The 24193-nt window shown below is 43.6% G+C and overlaps 1 protein-coding gene, 1 non-coding gene and 2 gene segments (V, D, J or C); all 4 read right to left on the bottom strand.

Annotated features, from left to right (window-relative positions):
- The window catches only part of LOC115277676, a 24679-nt gene extending 18613 nt beyond the window's left edge, over positions 1 to 6066 (bottom strand).
- LOC115277666 overlaps positions 1 to 24193 on the bottom strand; it is an 869742-nt gene that overhangs the window by 477137 nt on the left and 368412 nt on the right.
- LOC115277665 (immunoglobulin lambda-1 light chain-like) overlaps positions 1 to 24193 on the bottom strand; it is a 653789-nt gene that overhangs the window by 450985 nt on the left and 178611 nt on the right. The window contains exons 1-2 of one of the 4 annotated variants that reach the window (XM_029921986.1): positions 12661 to 12772; positions 12259 to 12547 (exon numbers count right to left, since the gene is read on the bottom strand). The exons of the other annotated variants lie outside the window; for them this stretch is intronic. Coding sequence (XP_029777846.1) covers positions 12259 to 12547; positions 12661 to 12718 — 347 coding nt within the window. The 5' untranslated portion in view covers positions 12719 to 12772. Of the gene's footprint in view, positions 1 to 12258; positions 12548 to 12660; positions 12773 to 24193 lie in introns of those variants that run through there. 4 annotated transcript variants of the gene reach the window in all.
- Positions 18357 to 18465, bottom strand: LOC115278567. The gene has a single exon (XR_003902971.1). It is a non-coding gene; the product is annotated as a U6 spliceosomal RNA (small nuclear RNA).

Genomic DNA, 24193 nt, shown 5'->3' with positions numbered 1-24193 from the left:
GTCCAGATTGACACATGGCCAGTTCTGCGCAGGAGACTGATTTCTTTCCCTCTGCTTGATTCCTCCTGGTTTCCGAGTTCTCCTTTCTCAGAAGACCCCTCAGCACTGAGGAGACAGGGAGCCCTTTACTGTAGGTTGTGGGTAGAAGCCCTCATGTGCATTCTTGGAGGGGTGATACACTGAACATCTTTGTCATGTTTCTCTACTCCCACCTGCTTGAACCAACAGCTCTCCACACACTGTGGTTCATGATTCCCTCCTAGGATCTGTCCACACAGTCTCAAGTCTGCAGAAGTCCTGTGTGTGGCATTGACCTCAGAGCACAAAAGTCAAACCTGCAGGAAGTTCTAGGAGAGCAGGAGTGACAGCTACAGACGCTCTAACAAGGGCATCATTGCAGACTTTATGTGTCAGTCACCACTGGGACAACTATTAACTTAAAATGAATGTGTGTGATTTCATACAAAATTCAGCTGAGTAAGAATTATTTAAACTCAATGACAATGTCAATGGGAATAAGCAGGTGCAATCATGAGTATATTTTCACAGATCCATGCTTATTGCAGAGAGATTACAGATTGAAACAGTAGATGATAAAATGGATGAAAAACTAATGGAAAAGATGTAACTTTTATTCTTGGTTTAATAAGGTTCTGTAAGCTTGTTTCTAAATCATCTGATGTATTTGGGCACCTGGGTGGATTAGTTGGTTAAGCATCCAACGTCAGCTTAGATCATGGTTCATGGGTTGGAGCCCCTCATTGGGATCAATGCTGACAGCTCAGAGCCTGGAGCCTGCTTCAGATTCTGTGTCTCCTCTCTCTCTCTCTGACCCTCCCCCTCTCATGTTTGCACACTCTTTCTCTCTCAAACATAAATAAACATTATAAAAATTTTTTAAATAAAAAATAAATCATTTGATTTGTTGTTATTATTACTTTACTTTTTAATCATGACTTTGTATATTAAGTCTGGTCCTTCGAGTTGAAGGAAGAGAGCCCAGCATGGTGCCCAGGGAAGCACCATAAGGAGCCTGTTCTTGTGAACTTCAGATTCATCTCCGTGATGGAATTAACATACACAGAGCTTCCAGGATTGACTGACTAGGAGTCAGACTCACCTCATGGCTGGGTAGAACAAGTTTGCTGCATCTTGTGTCTCTCATGTTCAGGATAGAGTAATTAATTGCTCATTAGTCACCCATGACTAGAGGAATGTATTTCTATTACCCAAGGCCAATTTGACCCAGAGCATTCTTTCAAAGATCCCACATTTGACTCTGGGTTATGTGGAGATAAGGAGCATTGTGTTTCTGAGGTCAGGATCCTCCACCCAGTCTGTGTTCTTGATTGACATTGCATGTCTGGGCAACATCCTAACTTGTTTCTTCTGACTTCAAACCAACTTCCTGTGGCCTATCCTCCTCTGAGACAGGCTGGCCCTGAGGACACAGGGCAGGATTCTCCCAGGGCTAAATTCCAGTCACATGTTTTCTTAGTGTTTGTACTGCTTTTCTTTTTTCTTTTCTAAAATTCACCATCATTTCAAGGACATTTTTACCAACTCTATTACGATAATTGTATTGATCAATTCTGGGAGAATTGACATCTTATCCAAGCTGAATATTTAGATCCATAAGCTAGATGTATCTGTACATTTATTTAAATCTTTAATCTCTCTTTAAGTGGTTTATAATTTTTAATGCATAAAATTCTCAAATTATTTCCAATTTTTCCTTATGGGTTAAATATTTTTGATGCTATTATAAATGATATTATCTCTAATTTTCATTTTTGGAGGTTGATTGCTAGAATAGAGAATACAGTTCCAAAGTGCATGTGAAGACTGCATCTCAACCCCAAACTGAAACACTTAGGAAAGAAGTATACGAATCACTCTAAACTCTTCAGAGGGCATGGCCTGAGTCAGCCTTTCCATTCAGATCCAGTTTCTTTTGTCTTATGTTTTTATTTATTATTGAGACAGAGAGAAACAGAGCATGAGTCGGGGAGGAGCAGAGAGAGAGGGAGACACATAATCTGAAGCAGGCTCCAGGTTCTGGGCTGTCAGCATAAAGCCGGATGCAGGGCTGGAACCCATGAACTGTGAAATCATGACCTGAGCCAAAGTCAGCCGCTTAACCAACTGAGCCACCCAGGTGCCCCTCCAATTTCTTCATTAAGAGCTATTAATCTCTTAATCTCTTACTTAAGGGTCCTTAATCTCTATTAATTACTTCCAGTGCAACATTAACAGAGTGAGACTATATTTTCAATGGATTAATCCAAAATTTGATTTGAACAAAAGTAAGTGATACTGTCAGATAAGTGGTCTGAGGAAAATAAGGTACCAAGAGAAGAAATAACATTGCAAGTGACCCCCTGAGTTAGGCTTGGTAGAGCCCCTGTCGTGGGTAGCACACCAGGTCAGGAGGGTGCAGGCCTGGTTTTTGTCTCACTTCCTCATGGGTCTAGAGCACAGAGGATGTCTTTAGAAGGAGGGTGACTGGGTCAACACCTGCTGGCACAGGGAACATGTAAACACAGATACTCATGGGAAACGATGCAGGGGAAAAGATGAAGCTGCTTGGTGGTCTGTGACTGTGAGGGTGACACTCACTCAAGTGCTGCCATGGATCCGGGGATGTCCCTACCTGTGCTGTGAGCCGGGAGCACAAGAAAGGTCCAGGCCATGCTGGAGGCTCCTCCTGCAGCCCCAGATCAGGGCTGGCATATACCAGTCTTCTTTGATCTTCTCCATGGATTTGTGGGGAGGTGCTTTGCACACAGATTTGTTTCCTGCTTACTAGCTGGTCTCAGCTTTTTCCCTTAGGAAGAAGAGAGGGCTGATTTCCACAGAGACTCAGAGTTTGTCTCCTGGGAGGCACCAGGGAGGAAGCAGCTGCTGGGACCTTCCACAGACCTGAAAGCAGGAGACCCTCCCAGCCAGAGGGGACCCAGCTGCTGAGTCCCCACTGGTACAGAGTGCCAGTTGGTTGAAAGTCCTAAGGGGGTTGGAGATTACACAGCAGGAGCTTTCCATTGTGTTCTTCCTGGGGGTCTCTGACAGTGCCCCCTGCTGCCCACTGGTCAAACTTCAGTCTGTAACTGGGAAGGATGTCAGGGACACTGGCCTGACCACAGACCACAAACATCTATATGCCACATGCCCTAGTGCCCAAGGTACCTAATATTAATAAACAGCCTTCTCATTGAGGACTTCTGAGTTTGTTAGAGAAGGAAACGTGGTGAATCGCCACCAAGCACCATGAGTGGGGCTCCAGAGGGTTGAGAGTGCAGAGGCTTCTGGAAACACATACCTCAGCTGCTCTCACAGCTGGGCCACGTGAGGGAGGAGACTGGTTCTCTGGGTGTGGAATTGGGACCAAGGTTCCTACAGCACGACAAATAAAGCACAACTCCTTCCCAGAAGACAGATGGAATTGGAGGGGGTGGGGCATAGATATGATGCGTTGAAGGAACGGAAAACACATCATTGGACAGTAGTTTCGAACAAATGGAATGTAAGTGCATAATGGGTGAGGAAATTTGAAGCCCAAATGCAAAAGTACTTCTATGTCAGAGTGAGGTGCTTGGGTTTTATTCTATTTGGATTTCATGGAGATTGAGAACAGGAGAAATTATTGCTGAAATGTAACTTATTATTTTTATTATTTATTCATTTCAATTTTTCAGCGTTTCCAAGTATAATAAACAATAAAAAATTGTATGCACTTAAGGAACAGCTCTGAGATCGGATATACATTATAATTGTGAGGTACCAAAATCAAGCAAATCAATAGATCTATTACTTAATATATATAGCATTTTTCTTTCTTTTCCTTCCTTCCTTATCTTTCTCTCTTTTCTTCTTTTTCTTCTTTCTTTCTTTCTTTCTTTCTTTCTTTCTTTCTTTCTTTCTTTCTTCCTTCCTTCCTTCCTTCCTTCCTTCCTTCCTTCCTTCCTTCCTTTCTTTCTTTCTTTCTTTCTTTCTTTCTTTCTTTCTTTCTTTCTTCCTTTCTTTCTTCTTTCTTTCTCCTTCCTTCCTTCCTTCCTTCCTTCCTTCCTTCCTTCCTTCCTTCCTTCCTTCCTTCCTTTTCTTGCTTGCTTGCTTGCTTGCTTGAGAACCCTTAAGATCTATCATGTCGGCAAATTTCAAATCTACAATACAGTATGACTGACAAAAAAAACGTATATTTTAGAAAGACATTAGGGTATCAGTTTCAACAATGTGCCTGAAGACAACTGAGCAGGCAAGGCCATGTCAAGAGGCTTTGTAGGCTGATTATACAGGGAATCTGGAGGAGGAAGAAAATGAATCGTGCCCAAAAGGAAGAACATGAAGAGGTGACAGTGGCCTAGGACGGAGGGCTAGGGAAAGGATGATGGTGAGGATAAGGGTTCCAGTTGTGTTCACTGTCATGCAGGACATGAGAGAGAAAAATAAGATTGAGGACAATTAAAGGCATTTGTGTCATATATGTAAAGTTGGGCATGTAGGAAATACATGGGAACAGGAACATGAGATGCTTCCAAGTCAGTCCTTCATGTTGCAGTGACAGGAGCATCCTGTGATATGCATTAGCTCCTGGGAAAGTGGTAAGGAAAGAATAAGAGAGGTGATAAGATGATAAGAAAAGGAAGAGGAGTGAAACACAGGGGGCCACCCTTGCTCACAGAACCAAGATAATGCATAAAAACTGATTTGAAATAAATAAGGAAATCCTTCATTCTTAACTCCTGTCTTTAGGTAATTGTTTAAGAAATTACTGTTCAGATTTGTATTTCTTTAAAGTAAATTTTTCTATTCTCTTTTTTATGTGCACTATCTTTTTTTCTGTATTCATTCAGTTACTAAGAGCATTGTGTTAACATCAGCAAGTGTAATTGCGTACCTGTTATTTCTCTCTTTATGTCTTTTAATTTATCCTTCATATAGTTTTGCAAGGATATGTTATTATATGAGCTCCTTCACTTTTTTCTTGAATAGATTATTTTACCATTATGAAATGTGTCACTGGGTTTCTAGAAAACTTCTTCCCTTAGTCTTTTACCTGATGCTTATGTAACCACATCTTATTGTTGTTTCATTGTTGGGAGGTATACTTTTTCTTTCTTTACCATTCTTTTAAATTCATCATATTTGTATCTTTAATTTAAGAGTGGCCCTTTTTGCTCTGTTGTGTCATCCATCTCTTTTAACTGGAGCAATTTGTCCATTTATATGCAATATAATTTAATTATGCATACTTAATTTAATATCATTTTTGTTATCTTATTGGTTCTCTTTCTAAATCTATATTTAAAGAATTTAAATTCCTTTATTACTGTTTTCTTGCCTTCTTTTTCATTAATTGCGTATTCCTATTGTGCAGCTTTACATTTATTAGCAATGGAGGCTGAGCAGCCTGACCTGGAACAAGAGAACTAAGAGGAGACCGTGAGGATTGGGTGTCACCGGAAACCCACCTGGGCTTTCAGCCTGGGAGCAGTTGGTGCCAGCTCATGTTTTACACCCAATTTTGTTCCACTTCCCAAGGCAGAAAGAAATGACTACTACAGCCAGACTATGCAGCCTTCTGAATCGACACACTGAATACGGGACCATGAAGCCTGGACGTGTGGCTCATCTCTGCTGTCAAAGAGCCTGTTACAGGGAAGGAACAGTTACCCTATGTGGCACACTGAGTAACTGGGGTTTGCCACATATTCACCCTCCTTCTAATGTCAGAGGGACGTGCATGGCACCTGTGCCTGTACCTGCTCACACACCTTCTCAAAGAAAACATAAAAATAAACAATGATGAAAGGGCTTATATAACCTGTCTACTTGTTGCTAAAGCTTTAATTCAGTGTCTTTATGAAAGAAAATATTTCACCATTTATTCAAATTATCTCTTATGTTATTTCCTGAGTTTAGGAATTGTTTTCTTATAGAACCAGTAGAAATCTATGCATATTTATGCTAGGATGAAAATAGGAATACTTTGCAATATTTTTTGAAATTATGTAAGGAAACAAATAGCTGTCTACCTCTCATGGGTCTGCCTCCATTTCAAATCAGCACCTCATGCCTGGGAGTGTATTTTGGCCTGGAGTTGATCAGGTGCAGACATCAGAATGGCCAGGGGTCTGAGCTCTAGTTTTATGACATGGGAACAACCTGGCCTGTGTCTCTGACACAGATGCCATAGACAAAAGACCATGTCTCAACCTTACTTACCAGGAGGATGGAAGAAAGATGATGCAATGGTGGGAACCCCTTTGTTGAAGGTTCTATCATCTTCTTCTCTGATCTGGACTCCAAAACTCCCAGCTACATAGTTTGTCAGTTACTGAGTTCAATTCCCACAAGACAGGCACTATGTTACCCAAATCAATCGAACATTCCCCTCCCTAGTCACTGTAAGAGTGTCAGGGCAGATGGTGAGGTGATTTGATCAAGTCACCTGAAGTCTGAGGTTGCTGATCAGTGGGCGAGGGAGAACAAGTCTCTGTCTTCCAGATGGTGTGTTGTGTGGATGTTACCTGAGGCTACAGAGACATTTTGTCCTCATGTGAGAAGTCAGTGTGAGGCACAATGTTTTTCTTGTGTGTTCTCTTCCTTCCCCCAGAGAGTGTCAGCTCCCTGAGCATGGGAACACTCCCTGTCACTTATGTACTGTGACTTGAGCTCCTAATCCGACATAAGTCATGTAGTGAGGGTTCCAGTAAATGCCATTTGTGCATATCATGTGGCATTATGATTCTGAGTGAGACAAGCTGTACTCTGTGTCCCTGGGTCTGTTCTGACACTTTGATATGAACTGATATGTGCTCCTCAAAACCCAGCATGAAATCCTAACCCACATTGTGATTGTTTGAGATAAGGCATTCACAGATGTAATTATGGGTACATGAGGTTATAAGGGTGGTGCCCTAATAAATAGGTGCCCTAATAAAGGGCTGGTGTCTTTACAGAAGAGTTGGAGACATCATGGGTGAGCACACATGGAAATGCCATGTGAGGACCCAGGATGAGTGTAGTCATCTGCAGCTGAGGAGAGAGAGCTCAGGGGAAATCAAACCTGCCACAACCTTGAACCTGGACATTAAGGCTCCAAAACAGTGAGAAAAATTATATCTTATGGTTTAGTCATCCAGTATGTGGTATGATCTTATGGTAGTCCTAGCAGACAGGCACAACCCTCAGGGACTCTGTCCCCAGGACAACCTGCCCCAGCATCCAGGAACCTCTGCTCAGCTTGTATAAAACAGAAGATGTGTGCCTTTATGGAAAGACTTTGGTGACAGAATTGAGAGGAAAAGGACATATACTAGAGAAGGTTGGTTGTGTTTGGTTTCAGGCCTCAGTTTTAGGCCAAACAAGGAGGGGAGCAGCTGTCTTGTAGAAGATGGGGGCTGCACAAGGAAGGTCCATCACCGGGGACAGCAGGTTTTTGTCTCACTTCCCTCAAGGCCTGGAGCTCTGTGGGATGATTAAGACAATTGTCCCATGTTCCACAATAATAATCAGCCTCATCCTCAGCCTGCAGCCCAGTGATGGTCAGGGAGGCTGAGTTGCCAGACTTTGAGCCAGAGAATCGATCAGGGACCCCCGAGGGTCGTTTGCTATTATCATAGATTATCATCTTGGTGGCTGTTCCTAGGACTTGCTGGTACCAGCTCACATAATTGCTACCGATGTTGGAGCTGCTTCCAGTGCAGGAGATGGTGACTCTCTGGCCCAGGGACTCCGACACCAAGGGTGGCTTAGTCAACACAGACTGGGCCCAGGAACCTGCAAGGGGGAGAGACACAGAGAGAGTAATGAATGGGTCTGGACACAAGAGAGTGGAAGTAGGACCCGCATGTCCTCCCAGAGCCCCTTCCAGTGTGCCTACATCCAATCACCTGTGCAGTGAGTGAGGAGAGTGAGGAGGAAAGGAGACCAGGCCATGGTGGAGATCATCACTGAGCCTGTCTTCTGTGCCCCACAGCTGAGTAGAGCTTCCTCTAAACTCTTCCTTCCCCTCTTCATCCTCTGAGAGAGGGAGGGCCCATCCATGCAAATGAGATCCCCATTTCTCTGACCCCTCATTGGGCCATTCCCTCCATTCCCTCTGCCTGAAGATGTCAGGGGCCTGTTCATGGGAGGGGCTATTTCAGGTCGAGAAGTGAGGAGGTCACATTTGTGAGCCTCCTGCAAAGGGCACTGGTACAGTACAGGTAGCAGGTTTTAGCTCCCATCACCCTTGAGCCCTCAGAAATGTGTCCTGTGAGCCCCCTGGTGTTCAGACTCAGACACACCATTGTTTGAAATGGTAGCCAAGTCCATCAGAGAAAGCTCCTGTGCTCCAATTGCTCAGTCCTCTGTCCCCTGACAGGGTTCCATTCAGGTGACCCTCTAGGTAACCTCCCATATCTTAATCCAGACTGTATGCTCCACTCAGACTCCTCAGGGAGAGTCAGTCCATGACTTCCTGTATGGTTCATCGGTCAGGAATGAGGTGGTGTCTTTACCAAAATTCAACTTAGATCAGGATAATGTCCAGAGCAAAGACGAGTACCGCTGGACATGTGGCCCCTAAGAGCTGCGTTGTGAGTCTGGTGTCACTACACCTGCTCCTTGATGATCTTGAGAGCAGGTCCTGTGTGATCTCAGGACTCCTTTGTGTAAAATCTGGCTAAGGCTCCTTGTGTAAAGGACTGAAGGAGAGACTCGATGGGATGAAGACATTAATTTTCTTCAGGTCACTAATAACATCCATGCTGCTAAACATACGGTTTACATTACAGTGTTTATGTGACTGGATGTATAGTGTTACCTGACATTGGGGTTTGCTTACTGCAGGGGTGGCCTGGCATCACTACCAGTCTCCAATCTAAATTGTTTTAATGTTTATTTTATTTTATTTTTTTTGAGAGAGAGAGAAAGCATGAGCAGGGAAGGTAGAGAAACAGAGAGAGAGAGAGAGAGAGAGAGAGAGAGAGAGAGAGAGAGAGAGAATGATTCAAAAGCAGGCCCCAAGCTCTGAGCTGTTGGCACAGAGCCAGACTCAGGGCTTGAACCCACGAATTGAAACATCATGACCTGAGCCAAAGTCCAATGCTTAACCAATTGAGCCACCTAAACACCCCTACCAGTTCCAATCTAAACCAAGTTCAAGGACCCATATTTCCCAGGTTCTCTCCTGGTTCATATCTGATAAATGTCTACGTGGGTTTTCCTTGAACTTGAACATTTGTTGTTATTGCTGCTCCATTGTACAGCCCTGGCACTTGTTGTCTCTGTTTGTTAGAAAACTCCATGCTCTCTGCAGAGAAGTATCCACTGTACTTACTTCTCAATCTGGATTTCTATTTGCACTTTATACTTAGTCTGGAAGTTAATACGTTGTATTTTATAGTTATGACTCATTTCCTTTCTATTAGTCTAGTCCAGTTTTATAAGTGTTCTCAGTATGAAGATTGATATAAACCATTATACTGTACAAGGGGCCTGTATCTTCTTAGAAATTCTTTCTCTGCTCATCCATTAAGGGGCATTCAGGAAAGGGAATCCTACTCATGGACTATTGTGTTTATGTGATAAATGTCCCATGGGTTAACAGGGAAAAGACAACAAATTTATCTTGATTATTTTCCTGTAATACAAGGGTTCTCCATGACAGTGTAGGATGATTCATAGGCTTTTTTCTCTAAAATATTGAGATTAATTTCATCACTATTCCAAAGAGTCAGAGGAAAACCAAAGAGAGAGAAAGACTGTGGCACATGCAGTCACATCTTACTGGTCTTGCCTTGGTAATTATATCTGTAACAACCCTATTTCCAGTTAAGGTCACATCTTGAAATATGGGAGTTTTTACAACTTTTTATCAAATGAATTGTTGGAGACACAGTTCAACCCATACCAATTAATATCCACAGGTTATCCAGTTCTTCTTAGTTTTTACCTAATGTTCTTTTTTTTCTGTTCTAAGATCCAGTTTAGGATTCTTTATGATGTTTACTTGTGATATCTCCTTAAGCTTCTCTAGCTGTGAACTTCTTCAAACTCCTTTCTTGTGCCTTTGTCCATACTTACTGTGGGGCGGGCGGGGGGGGGGGGGTTATGCCTGACATCATTCAGAGCCAGGTGTTTACACCTGTTCCTTGAAATCTCTGCACAGGGATGTGTCTCATCTGATTCCATTATTTATACCACCAGTTAACAATATGGACTGTGGACATAAACTTAGACATTGAGTTATAACTCAATACTTTCATATTTATGTGGTTTAAACCTTTCCAGTTATGCACCATATGCTCTTTAAGTTGGATCATGAGCTCCTAGACACACTTTCTCCTTGTGTGTGTGTGTGTGTGTGTGTGTGTGTGTGTGTGTGTCTGTGTGTGCCAGCACATGTGCATGTGTGGTGGTTGTGCACTGATGTGCTTGCATTTGTTTTGAAGGATTTTTCATTTTCTGATACTGTAAGGTCCTCCATACTTTCCCTGCATATTTTCTTTTTTGGCAATTAAGCATTTCCCAAATGTAGCCTGCATCTCTTTCTGGGAGAATGGTACTAGGGAGTAGTATCTGGGAAAATGCATCCCATGCCTTATGGGACATCATTGTTTCCAGTTTCACTCAGCTGACAGATAAAGGATCAACATATGAGCAAAAAAACCCAGGAATGTGGACATATTGGTGACTGTTTCCACACGCAATGATCTGTCTCCATCAAACTGCACACATTTTCAAACTGCCATCTCCAGCTCTCATCCATGACCACATGCTTCTCTCAATCCTCCTCCCTTAGTGACATCTGTGACTTTCCATTTCTGAAGTGAGAAATATGACACCACCACCACCCATCTACCCATTTACTTAACTGTTCGGTGACAGTACACAGTGCAGTCACATCAAAATCATCAGCCTGTTCCCTTACGGGACACAACCTTATCGTTTACTGGAGTACAGAACTTACGTACAGTTTCTTATGTCTTTACATTTAGAGACTCCATCACTTTCAGTCACTCAGCTGAGCAGCTTTCTCCCCACCCCTGCACTGATGTGGGCCCACATGTTTTACTGCAGGCCTGTGAGTCTTGCGACATTCTACATTCCAGCATGTGCTCCCAAATTCCTAAAGTGTTCTATGTACACCTTAAGTTTCTGACATGGGGGTGTGCAGTGTTCAGTGAATTCTGACAATGACAGAGTGTCATTTAAGTGCCATTAGTATCATATAGAATAATTCTGTTGCTCAAAATGTTTTCCTCTGTTCACATGATCAACTCTTTCCCAACTTTTAGCTCCCCCACTACCTGCAGGTGTTTGGAGGGTTTTGCTTCTTCCAATGTTTGAAATAATTATCAAATTATTTATAAAAGTGGCACCTCCTGGGTGACATCTTAGTTGATTGCAGTTTTGGGTGATTATATGTAAACCTAGAACAAATATCCCTGTGCCAATTTTAGGTTGCTTTCAGGTTTTATTGATTATGAATAAGTTGTTATAAACATTCAAGTGCAGGGTTTTTCCTATGGACAAAAGTTTTTAAACTTATTTTTATGATTTTACAATTAAAATGTTTTTAATGCATTTTATTTATTTTTGAGAGAAAGAGAGAGAAAGAGCATGAGCAGGGGAGGGGCAGAGAGAGAGAGGGAGACACAGAATCTGAAGACAGGCTCAGGCTCTGAGCTAGCTGTCAGCACAGAGCCCGATGCAGGGCTCGAACCCACGAACTTTGAGAAAATGACCTGAGCTGAAGTCAGACACTTAACCGACTGAGCATCTCAGGTGCCCCATAATTTTATAATTTTAAATTGGCATTTACTTAACAAGTGATAGATAATAAGACAAAACTAGGTAGCACCATGACATAATAATACCAGATGCAAATAAGGCCGACTTATTCTTCAAGCACAACATGGGTAGAGTCAGAGGAAAAATAAAAATGTTTCATTCATTTTAATATCAGAAGAAAAAATTAATATGATCCAGCCTAGAAGTAAAACATCTCAGCTGATAAAACAAGATATTTCTGTTTCATGAAGACTCTTTGTCTAGGAACGGTTTTCTCAGTATGACTTTGAGGACAAAGAGACAGTATGAACCTCACTCACAGGAGGTGCCCTTGGATGGACCTGCACCAAGGTCATCAGCAATAGAATGAACAGAATCACAGGCTAAGCTGATGAGGCAATTGCTGATGTGTTTCCCTTCTTTACAGGAGAGTAACTAGGTATTTGTCTCACTTCTCTACAGGCCTGTAGCACTGTGTAAGCTCCAAGACTACTGTCCCATGATGAGCAGTAATAATCAGCCTCGTCCTCAGCCTGGAGCCCAGTGATGATCAGAGTGCCTGTGTTGCCAGACTTGGAGCCAGAGAATCGATCGGGGATTCCTGACGGTCGATCACTATTATCATAGATAATGGTTCTGGGAGCCTTTCCTGGGAGTTGTTGGTACCAGTGCACATAATTACGAACTCCAGTGCAGGAGAGAGAGACCCTCTCGCCCAGGGCCCCAGACATTGAGGATGGTTGAGTCAGCCCAGACTGAGCCCAAGACCCTGGAAGGAGAAAAAAAAAAAAACAGGATAATCCTGGGGTCTAAAGAGAAGAGGAGGAAGCAGGGCCCACGTGTCCTTCTAGGACGCCCTCCCCTGTCCCCACATCGAGTCACCTGTGCAGTGAGCGAGAAGGGCGAGGAGGACAGGGGACCAGGCCATGGTGGAGGTCATCAGCAATCCTGCCTTCTGTTGCCTCACAGCTGAGCAGAGCCTCCCTTAAAGTCTCCTTTCACCTCTTCATTGGCTGAGAGAGGGAGGGCCCATCCATGCAAATGTGACCCTCCTGTTTTATGATGCCTCACTGGTCCTGCTTCAGGTGTCTAGGCCTGAGGATGTCAGGGGGATGGGCAGGGGAGGGGCTGTTTCAGGGCAGGGGGTGGGGAGGTCACAGTTGTAAGCCCTGAGAGGCACAGGCAGTGGCAGGTGGAAGGTTTCAGCTCTGATCAACCCCGACACCTCAGAAGCAAGCTTTGAGTGCCCCTTAGTGTCCAGACACAGACAGACACACCGTTGTGTGACATGAGCAGAGCCCATCAGAGACCACTTCTGCCTCCCCACTGCTCTAGCCAAAGTCCCCTGCCTTAGGACTGGACCAGGTGTCTCCATATGTGGCCTCCTGTCACCTCAGGACATTTTCTTTTCCACTCAGACTCCTTGGGGGTGAACCTGTTCATGGCTCCCTTCACTCCTCATGGGACTGAGGATGTGTCTCAACACAGATTCTTCTAACAGCAAATATGTACCAATAAAAGAATAAGTTAACTGGATACGGCAGTGGAGCCAGGATTCCAGGAGTGCATACCAATGAAGGAAGCAGCAGAGAGCAGAGGGAAGCTACCATGGCGATCCTTGGCTGATGTGACCCTGACCATGCTTTGGGCTGTACTTCTTACCCCAGATGGAGTTTGTTGATGCACACTGTACACGTTGCATAGATTTCAATGTGCTCATTGTAAGGCATCTGAGTAATTCAGCTTTCTCTCCCAAAGCGTGCCAGGAAATATCAGTGAGAATGTAAGAATCCCATTTTTGGGGCATCTGCTATATGATTTATATATATTCTATCTGAATTCCTTCCAAAATCCATAGTAGCTCTATTCCTGAGACCTTGCAAAGGACCAGGTTTCAGCCTATGTCTTCCCTGCTGATCAAGAGGAACTTGAATTACTTTCTCATCTTTTTATTCAATGACATCAAACTATGTGTCTCTTTCGAGATCAAAACCATAATGGTTTTCATGACTACAGCTTTAATATAATTTGAAAGTATGAAGCATGGTGTCTCTAGGTTTGTTCTTTCTCAAGATTGCTTTGACAATTTGGGGACTTTTCTGGTTCTATACAAAAGTCAGGTTTTTATTTTATTTCTTTGAAAATGTCATTTGAATTTTTATGGGAATTGCATTGAATCTATATATTGCTTTAGGAATTACCTGGAGACTGTATGTGAGGTCTAATGATTTGTCCAAGATGACACCCATCTCTGCATTTAAAATTTGGATGGATTATGTTGTCTACGGCCATACTACCCTGAACACGCCTGATCTTGTCTTATGGTTCAAAGGAACGAAGAGATACTAGTATTAGCCATGAGGTAAAGTAGGTGGATATTTGTATTTTTTTCTCTTTTTATTCACTTATCTATTCTTTTTAATTCCAAAACTTTAACTGAGCACCAGCTAGGTATCAGTAAGCTGCAGACACTTAATGCTGCAAGGACAAACAAAACTGTCAGGATTTGGAGCATATTGAGTTTCATCTGACTCAGTATGAAAGACAATGATCTGATGTTTTATGTAAAGTATTCAATGAGAAGCATTAAATATTTATGGGACCAGAACACACAGTTATGTTAATTAAGACTCGATGACTAGAAGTGTTGTGTTTGTGTGTGTAACTATATCTTACGTTTTACTTATATGTATATTATGCTTCATATGTATATGATATAAATAACAGGAGATACATTCTAGGTGTATTGTCATTAACAGTGCAGAGATGGGTTAGATAAATCACTGGGGAAAATAGTTGTGTTAATATTTACAGTATGAGTAGAACCATGTCTGACACAAAGGAAGGACTAGAGAGGGATGTGGTGAGTAACTATAATATGTTGCACACTGAGAAAGGAGGGCTTAGGGCACCAGGATCCCTGGGTCTTGGGAATGAGCTGTGTCCTTGCAATTCCCAAATTTCTGCATGTTCCCAAGTGTGTAATCCCATCTGCATGAAGCCTCCATCTGGTGCAGGAGACCCATTCACCTCCAGGGTCTCTCCTCAGCGCTAGGGGTTCCTGGTTGCATCCTGGGAAGTCTGTGTTGTTGACCATCTCCTGTGGGTGCTCTTGAGAAAAAGCATGAGAAGCACATCTCACTTCTTTGTAATTCTGGTCTGTCCTTGAAGAATCCCATGGGCATTTTTGTTAATGGACCCTGCCCCATCAAGTGTGAGGATGGGGACAAGTGCAGAGGATTATGGGGACTGGCTTGCCAGGGTGGGAAGTGTCCTAAGATGAAAGAGATGGAATATTCCTCACAGAGCCTGTGGAGTGGTGAGCATGCCCTCTGCCCTTCTTATCACTGGGTGCAGGACACCACTTCCCTGAGTGGTCACTCACCTGTGATTCCAACAACACACCTATTTAAATTGTGGGAGTAGCACAGAGTGATTCATGCTGAGGAAGCCACACCTCTGATGTAAGGACTGGGGCGTGGTGGTGCCTGCAACACCAGAAGTAGAACTTGGGGGATAAGAAGCCCCCACCCTGTGTAGGGGTGGGTGGTGTGCCAGGCAAGCTCAGGTCCAGAGTGTCCCTCTCTCTGCTCAGCTCAAGACCCCCCTCCCAGTCATAGGTGAGCCTGCACTCTGAGACAGCAGAGGGCGCTGTAGATCTGTCCCTGTGGATTGCAGGAGGGGTGGAGTTGGCTGGGGGGTGTCTCTGCTGGGCACCCAGGCCTGGAACCCTGCTTTGTACCCTCTGTCTATGCTCACTGGGGCCCAAGATTGGCTCCCCAGTGCCACCTGCACCCTCCTCAACTGTCACCAAATTCAGCCCCAGAGACCCCGGGAGAGGGAGTGATTTGCATGTAAGGTTCCTCTCTGCTCTCCAAAGTAGGGAGGGCTTGAGAGAGGCTTTGTGCAGTTCTCTCACTTGTGGGCTAATGAGCACAGCCTAGGGTGTCCCACAAAGGTCTGGACCCCTCTCCTCCTCATCCTCCTTGCTCTCTGCTTAGGTGACGGGCTGTGGAATGCAAGGCAAGTGATTAAGTTTGGGGTGGGGTGCTGGTCTACTTCCCCTCTTTTTAAGAATGCACTGTAGGCATTAGCAGGAATTACCTGTCTGTGTGTCCACTGCTCTTTTGCAGGGTCCAGGGCAGTGTGCACTGACACAGGAAGCCTCCCTGTCAGGGTTTGAGCGACAGAAGGTCACCCTCACCTGCACTGGAAATGGTAACGATGTTGTAGCAAATTATGTGGACTGGTACAAAATTTTCTCACAGTGTTTCCAAATAGTGATGCTCAGGAGAAATAGGCCCTCAGGGATCCCAGCTTCGTTCTGTGGCTCCCACTCTGTGAACAAGGCTTCTAAGAGCATCTCAGGCCCGCAGCCTGAGGAAGACTCTTATTATTCGTGCTCAACATGGGACAAAAGCATCAATTCTGACATACTGCTGCAGGCTCTTGGGGACCTGAGACAGAAATCTGTCCCTGTAATGCCCAGGACTGCCTGTGATACAGAACAGGGAAGCCTTAGAGACTCTGGGGGATCTGAGTGTCTGACTCTGAGCACAGAGGAAATTTAAAGGGCCAGTAGCTTGTTCGTTTTTTCTTCCGTTTCTCTTCTTGCTTTCTTTTCTTCCTTTCTTCCTTTCTTTTTTTCTTTCTTTCTTTCTTTCTTTCATTTTCTTTCTTTCTTTCCCTCTTTCTTTCTTTCCCTCTTTCTTTCTTTACTTCTTTCTTTCCCTCTATCTTTATTTCTTTCTTTCGTTCTCTCTCTCTTTCTCTCTCTCTCTCTATCTTCCTTTCTTCCATTCTTCCTTCCTTCCTTCCTTCTCTCTCTCATTCTCTTTCTCCCTCCCTCTCTTCCTTCATTCCTTGGAAATAGAGCTCTATTTGAATTAAGACGAGAGCTGGAGAAAGAGAAGGGCCTGAGCCAGCTTATTAAGTGAAGGAGTGAGATTATTAAGGAGGAGTGAAGGTTCCAAAACGGCAGGCAGGGCTTATCAACCAAATGGACTCCACCTCCCAGCAGCCTTCCAATTAGGAATCAACAAAAACCTGCTAGGAAATGTATTTGCAGTAAATCACCAAAATTTGCCAACCACCATTACGAAGGTAGAGTTTCTCTTTTTTATTCCACAACATCTCCCACAACACCACTAAGAAAATCACATTTGATTGATCTTTTTTAAAATGTTTTTTAAAATTTATTTTTGAGAGACAGAGAGAGACAGCCTGAGCAGAGGAGGGTCAGAGTGAGACGGAGACACAGAATCTGATGACAGACTCTAGGCTCTGAGCTAGCTGTCAGCACAGAGCCCGACACAGGGCTCAAATCCATGAACCATGAGATCATGACCTGAGCTGAAGTTGGACGCTTAACCGACTCAGCCACCCAGACACCCCATGTCTGACAGATCTTAAACTCATCTTCAGCATTTAGCTCAAAGTTCTCATCATCTTCCAAAAATACTTCATCAGCTGAGACTTCCATCTGAGAAGTGAGAAGACACTTTTTCTGACCCATGGTAATCCTTGTTCAATTTCCCTAGACAGTCAGGGTCTAACAGCAAATTAGGGCTCAGATTGGGGGTGAAGGAGGAGGGGCACAAGGCTACTTTTCCCCAGTACAAGATGGCATTTGAGGCTTTATGGGAGAGCAGAACTGGAAAGGCTTGAGGGAAGGGCCCAGGCCCTGCACTTAGTCAGAAGCACTGCTGGAGGAAAGGATGAGGAGGAACAGGAGGAGGAGGAGGAAGGGGAATGCTTGCCATGCTTTTGGTGTTTGTATAGGTTTTTAAAAACTTTCTTCATTTTCTTCCTCATCTTCTTGTCCATCAGCATTCCTGGTCCTACCATGCCAGGTGCTGAGGGATTCACAGGAGGGATGCCTGGAGCTGGTGGTGGGTAGGGAGGGGTTAGTGACCTAGGGGTTGGCCTCCTGGGTACCCTGGTTGTGCCACAGGATAGAAGCTGCATCTCTGAGGAAAGCTGAATTTCCCTGGAGAGCTGCTGCAGATGATGGTAAATGGTCTGGAAGACTTGCAGGGTTGACAGGTGGTGGATGGGCAGGATGGGCACCTTCAGGGTACCTGACATTAATAGATATGGATTTCGACCTGGCTGCTTGGCATTGGGATTTCACAAATTCAGGTGTCTTTTCCAGCCTTTACACAAAGCACCACCTGTGCTTGACTCACTCTGGCTCTCATGTCATGTTTTTTTTTCCTAAAAATAAAACAAAACCAAATTTATTAAGATAATTTGCATGTCATAGAGTTCACTCATTTGAAGTATACAATTCAGTGGTCTGTGGCATATTTACTGAGTTGCGCAAACTGCATCATGATCAAATTGACAACACTTCCATCACCTGTAGAGAAAGCGCTGATCCACCAGCAGTCAGGCCATTGCCCCTCTCTGCACTCAGCCCTTTGTAACCACCAATTCCTTCCTGTCTACAGTGATTTCCCTATTGTGCACATTTCACAAGTGTGGAATCACAGAATAGGTGCCATTGTAAGTTCTCCATTCACTGGCAACAGGAAGGAATGTGTGCACTGTAGTGGGATCATCAATACGACCATTGTAAAAATATGGATTGCTTCACTTATTCCTTGTCCCTCTTGTGCAGTGACCATGCTGATCTATCTGTATGGTTGCAGTTTTAATGGCATAGGCTGTCAAAATATTTATAACTTATTTTTCCTTAGTGGTTTATTAAGTAATTAATTAAGGATTTCCTTTTTTTCAGTTTTTATCTTCCAATATCAATTCACACCTTGCATGGTTTATTTTATATATTTGTACATTCTTCCTTTTTGTTCAATAATTTAGTAGTTGCTTTATTCTGTTATGAAAAATATTGTGTTTCTAATTTTTCTAGTTTTTGTCTCAGACTTTTGCTTTACTTGTGGTGGGGAAATGGGGTGTATCTCTCTTCTCTTGTTCCTATTCCCTGGTGCCTGGCAGATGCTAAATGTCTCTTTCCCACCTCTTTTCCCATCCCTGAGGTGTTTCCAGAGCTACTCTCCCAACTTTCTCACCCCATCTACCCACAGACACAAAGAACCGGAAAACATCCTGTGCTCATGGATCAGAAGAAAAAACATTGTGAAAATGTCATTATTTCCCAAAGCAATAAACACATTCAATGCAATTCCAATCAAGATTGCACCAGCATTCGTCTCAAAGCTAGAACAAACTATCCTAAAATTTGTATGGAATCACAAAGGACCCCGAATAGCCAAAGTAACATTGAAGAAGGAAACCTAAATGGGAGGCATCACAATCCCAGACTTTAGCCTCTACTACCTATCTGTCATCATCAAGACAGTATGGTATTGGCACAAAAACAGACACATGGACCAATGGAATAGAATAGAGAACCCAGAACTGGACTCACAAGTGAAGAGCCAATTAATCTTTGACAAAGCAGGGAAGAGTATCCAATGGAAAAAAGACAGCCTTTTTAGCAGGTGGTGCTGGGAGAGCTGGACTGCAACATGTAGAAGAATGAAATTAGACCATTTTCTTACACTAATCACAAAAATAAACTCAAAATGGATGAAGGACCTCAATGTGAGACAGGAAACCATAAAAACCCTCGAGGAGAAAGTAGGAAATAGCCTCCTTGACCTCAACAGCAGCAATTTCCTCCTTGACACATCCCCAAAGGCAAGGGAATCAAGAACAAAAGTGAACTATTGGTACCTTATCAAGATAAAAATCTTCTGCACTGCAAAGGAAGCAATAAAAAAAACTAATAGGTAACTGACAGAATGGGAAAAGATAGTGGCAAATGGCATATCAGATAAAGGGCCAGTATCCAAAATCTATAAGGAACACACCAAACTCCACACCTGAAAAATGAATAATTCAGTGAAGAAGTGGGCAGAAACATGAATAGACACTTCTCCAGGGAGGACATCCAGATGGCCAACAGACAGATGAGACAATCCTCAGCATCACTCATCATCATGGAAATACAATCAAACTACACTGAGGTACCACCTCATGCCAGCCAGAGTGGCTAAAATGAACAAATCAAGAGACTATAGATGCTGGTGAGGAATGGAGAAACGGGCACCCTCCTGCACTGTTGGTGGGAATGTAAACTGGTACAGACCTCTCTGGAAAAGTGTGGGGGTTCCTCAAAAAACTATCAATAGAACTCCCTATGACCCAGCAATAGCACTGCTGGGGATCTCCCCAGGGATACAGAAATGCTGATGCATAGGGGCACATGTACCCCAATGTTCATAGTATCATAGCAGCACTTTCAACAATAGCCAAATCATGGAAAGGGCCTAAATGTCCACCAACTGATGAATGGATAAAGAAGATGTGGTATACACACACACACACACACACACACACACACACACACACACACAATGGAATACTACATGGCAATGAGAAACAATGAAATCTGGCCATTCGCAGCAAAGTGGATGGACCTAGAGGGAGTCATGGTAAGCAAAATAAGTGAAGCGGAAAAGGACAGATACCTTATGTTTGCACTCATAGGTCTAACAGGAGAAACCTAACAGGGGACCATGGGAAGGGGAAAGTGGGGGAGAAGAGTTGGGGAGAGGGAGTGAAGCAAATCATGAGAGACTCTTGAATACTGAAAAGAAACTTAGGGCTGAAGAGAAAGGGGGGAAGTGGAGAGGGGTGATGGACATGGTGGAGGGTACTTGTGGGGAAGAGCACTGGGTGTTATATGGAAACCCACTTGGTAATAAACTATTTCGAAATAAAATAAATAAATAAATAAATAAATAAGAAAAAAATATTTTACTGAGGAAAACAATTCAGTAAAATCATCAGAAATATATAAACTAAATAATTAAAATATTTCAAATATTTTTGTCTTCAATAAGAAAACTATCCATAAACATGTTAACCTTTAGTTGGTGATCTCATGTAACTTCTATCTTCTATGTTTTAGTTTGGAGTCTGGAGAGAAGATACTTTCTAACTTGGTGGAAGCTGAGGAAAGTGTGACTCTGTATTGCAGACAGGAAAGACATACCAATGAGTTACAAAGAGAATGTGAGAAATGAAGGATCATGGAGTGTCTGAACTAGGGAGACCCTGGAGGGAGTTTCATAAATTCATAGTGGGTGCAGTCAGCATGGCGATGTGCACCCACGACCACAGTCAGCTGGGAGATTAAGGTGGAGAAGAAGCATCATGGTGGATTCCATGGAGGTGGAGACAGGGGTAATGAGGTGACTGGGACTGACCCTTGGTGGGTGATCAGGGATGGAGTGTGGTGATAATAATGACCCATGATTTTATGTAAGTGAGGAGGGACAGGAAGTTTAAGGAAGTGAAGAAATCAGCAGAGAAAGGGAAAGAGAAAATGCAGATTCTTTCACATTAGCAAAAACCCTCTCACTCACCCTCCCTTGGACAGGAAGGGGTGCTATCTCTCCCACCCTGCCTACTGCCTGGTCACATTGACACCAAGGTGTCAAGAAAAAATTTGGTTGTGATAATAGCTGAACTCTTAAAAAATAGATGGCAGCAGGGCTCCCTCAGCCTCTCAGGAGGTGGGATTCTCTTCCAGAGACTGCCCGCATATTTTAAAATAGTAATCAATTTTATTATGCCCCAGAATCCGTTTCTCAAGAATTACCTCGACAGTAGATCCCCCATAGAAACATTCTCCTCTTGTTGCTTATGTCACAGGCTTTAGCTTTTTTCCACTAAAAGTCCTCACTATCTCCTGCTTACCCCCCAGTAGACACCCAGGAACACAGGGGATGGTGAAATGGCTGTGGTGTGGCAGCTGGAGGGCTCTCATGGAACAAGACCAATGACCAGGAATCCCAGGGTGCGTCTTTGTCCCCGTGAGCAACACAGTTGCCCAACCATCTTTGGGCTCCAATCTGTACCTGAGATGGTTTGATACATTGATTCTGGGAGCAGTGGTCTCAGTGCTGCTCTCTCAAAGCCAAGACCCGTAAGGATGTGACATACAATCTCTGTCTACCCTCAGGGCTGGGCTATCATTCCTTTAATGACACCCTGAGGCAGGGGGTCCTTTACAGCAAAGGGTTTTAACCCAGAGCCACAGGCTTGTGACCTTAGGAGCACAGTCTCCCTTATTTCCACCTTTCTACCACTCACATGTGAGTTCCTTGATAGGACCTTCTGGGTCCAGGTGCCTTTGTGTAATAAAAATTCTTTCCTCAAGTCATGGGTGGATGAATGAATACTTTCTCTATCCTGAACATGCTGGATACAAGGCACAGGGGTACACTATTACCCACCTCAGATGAATGTGACCCCAAGTCATTTTGTCCTGGAACCCCTCTCAGTGTTTAGTAATTCCATCGCTGATGTGTAAGGAACAGGATTCTCATGGGATTTTATTGGACACCATGTTGGTTCCTTATATATGTTACCCTATTCTAAAGTATCCTCAACAGTATAAAGCTACAGTAATTTTTAAATGACTTTTTTCCTGTTGATTCCACATATAAATGAGATAATATTTCATTTATCTTTAGGGGTTAGGTTCACTTATGTCCTGTAGGTGTGTCCATGTTGTTACAAATGGCAGTACTTTATTTTCAAAAGCTTCATGGGTAGACTTGCTCTGTGCACAGATGGGGGAGATCCTGTCCTGGTACCGATCCCCTCCTACTTGGTTGGATAACTGACAAGTTCCACTGTGGAATGAGAGGAGAGGAGGACACAGTCAGTGCCTCAGAGCTCAGAAAATCAGCCACAGGGGTGCTGAGGTGTCCTGATGGTTTCAGTTGCAGGAAATTCACCTTTATGGGATCTGCTTCAATTACCTTCCTGAGAGCAGGCTCAGCATTTTGTAGCAATGATGGCTTCCATCTTACCCTCATTAGTCCCAGAGAGAAGTTTGCTAACCTGACACCCAAAGTTCCTCCCAGAACTAATCACCCTCTCCTAACATTACTACTGATGGGCAGGTACCCAGTCAGTGTGCCTGGCCAGCTCTGTGCTTGGCATCCCTCTCATTCTGAATCCTCACTTGGCACCAATCTTAGTGCCTCCTCACTAGAACAAAGAGCTACTCAGTCAGTCCTAAGCACATGAGCCTGGAGGGAAGGGAGGGCCTCTGCTCTGACCTCAGGAGGAACAGAGTCCATGCAGTGGAGGACTGTCCACCAGCTGGGATGGTCTCCAGGATATGATCATAAAAGTAAGGAAAATTGATGTACCTTTGTAAAGAAAGGAACAGCTAGCTCAACACACTCTGATTTTTACATTTGATCACCAGGCTAAATGTCTACATAATTTGGGAATTTTTGTTGTCTTTGTTTTAATTTCTCTTGAATTCAGATAGGTCGAATAGGAAACTGGGAGGAAGGACATTGTGATCCAGTGTCTACTTCCAAGTACAGTTGGTGTGTATTCCAGTTACTTTATTTTATTTTATTTTTTTATACATAGTTTATTGTCAAACTGGTTTCCATACAACACCCAGTGCTCTTCCCCACAAGTGCCCTCCTCCATTACCACCTCCTTTTTTCCCCTTCCCCCTTTCCTTTCAACCCTGGGTTCCATTTCAGTATTCAATAGTCTCTCAGGTTTTGCATCCCTCTCTCTCCCCAACTCTCTTCCTCTCTTCCCCTCCCCCTGGTCCTCCATTAGGTTTCTCCTGTTCTCCTGTTAGACCTATGAGTGCAAACATATGGTATCTGTCCTTCTCTGCCTGAGTTATTTCGCTTAGCCTGACACCCTCGAGGTCCATCCACTTTCCTACAAATGGCCATATTTCATTCTTTCTCATTGCCATGTAATACTCCATTGTATATATATCACATCTTCTTGATACATTCATTGGGTGATGGACATTTAGACTCTCTTTCGATGTTTTGGCTATTGTTCACAGTGCTGCTATGAACATTGAGGTACATGTGCCTCTATGCATTAGCACTTCTGTATCTCTTGGGTAAATCCCTAGCAGTGCTATTGCTGGGTCATAGGGGAGTTCTATGGATAGTTTTTTGAGGAACCTCCACACTGTTTTCCAGAGCGGCTGCACCAGTTTACATTCCCACCAACAATGTAAGAGGGTGCCCATCTCTCCACACCCTCGCCAGCATCTATAGTCTCTTGATTTGTTCATTTTAGCTACTCTGACTGGTGTGAGGTGGTATCTAGTGTGGTTTTGATTTGTGGTTCCCTGTTGAGCATCGTTTCATGTGCCTATGGGCCATCTGGATGTCCTCTTTGGAGAAGTGTCTGTTCATGTCTTCTGCCCATTTCTTCACTGGATTATTTTTTGGGTGTGGAGTTTGGTGAGTTCCTTGTAGATTTTGGATACTAGCCCTTTATCTGATATGTCATTTGCAACTATCTTTTCCCATTCTTTCAGTTGCCTATTAGTTTTCTTGTTTCCTCTGCAGTGCAGAAGCTTTTTATCTTGATGAGG

The sequence above is a fragment of the Suricata suricatta genome, chromosome 14 (genome assembly GCF_006229205.1).
Source record: "Suricata suricatta isolate VVHF042 chromosome 14, meerkat_22Aug2017_6uvM2_HiC, whole genome shotgun sequence".
Classification (NCBI taxonomy): Eukaryota; Metazoa; Chordata; class Mammalia; order Carnivora; family Herpestidae; genus Suricata; species Suricata suricatta.
Note: the sequence above shows the minus strand (reverse complement) of the source record. Positions and strands in the feature narration are given on the sequence as shown.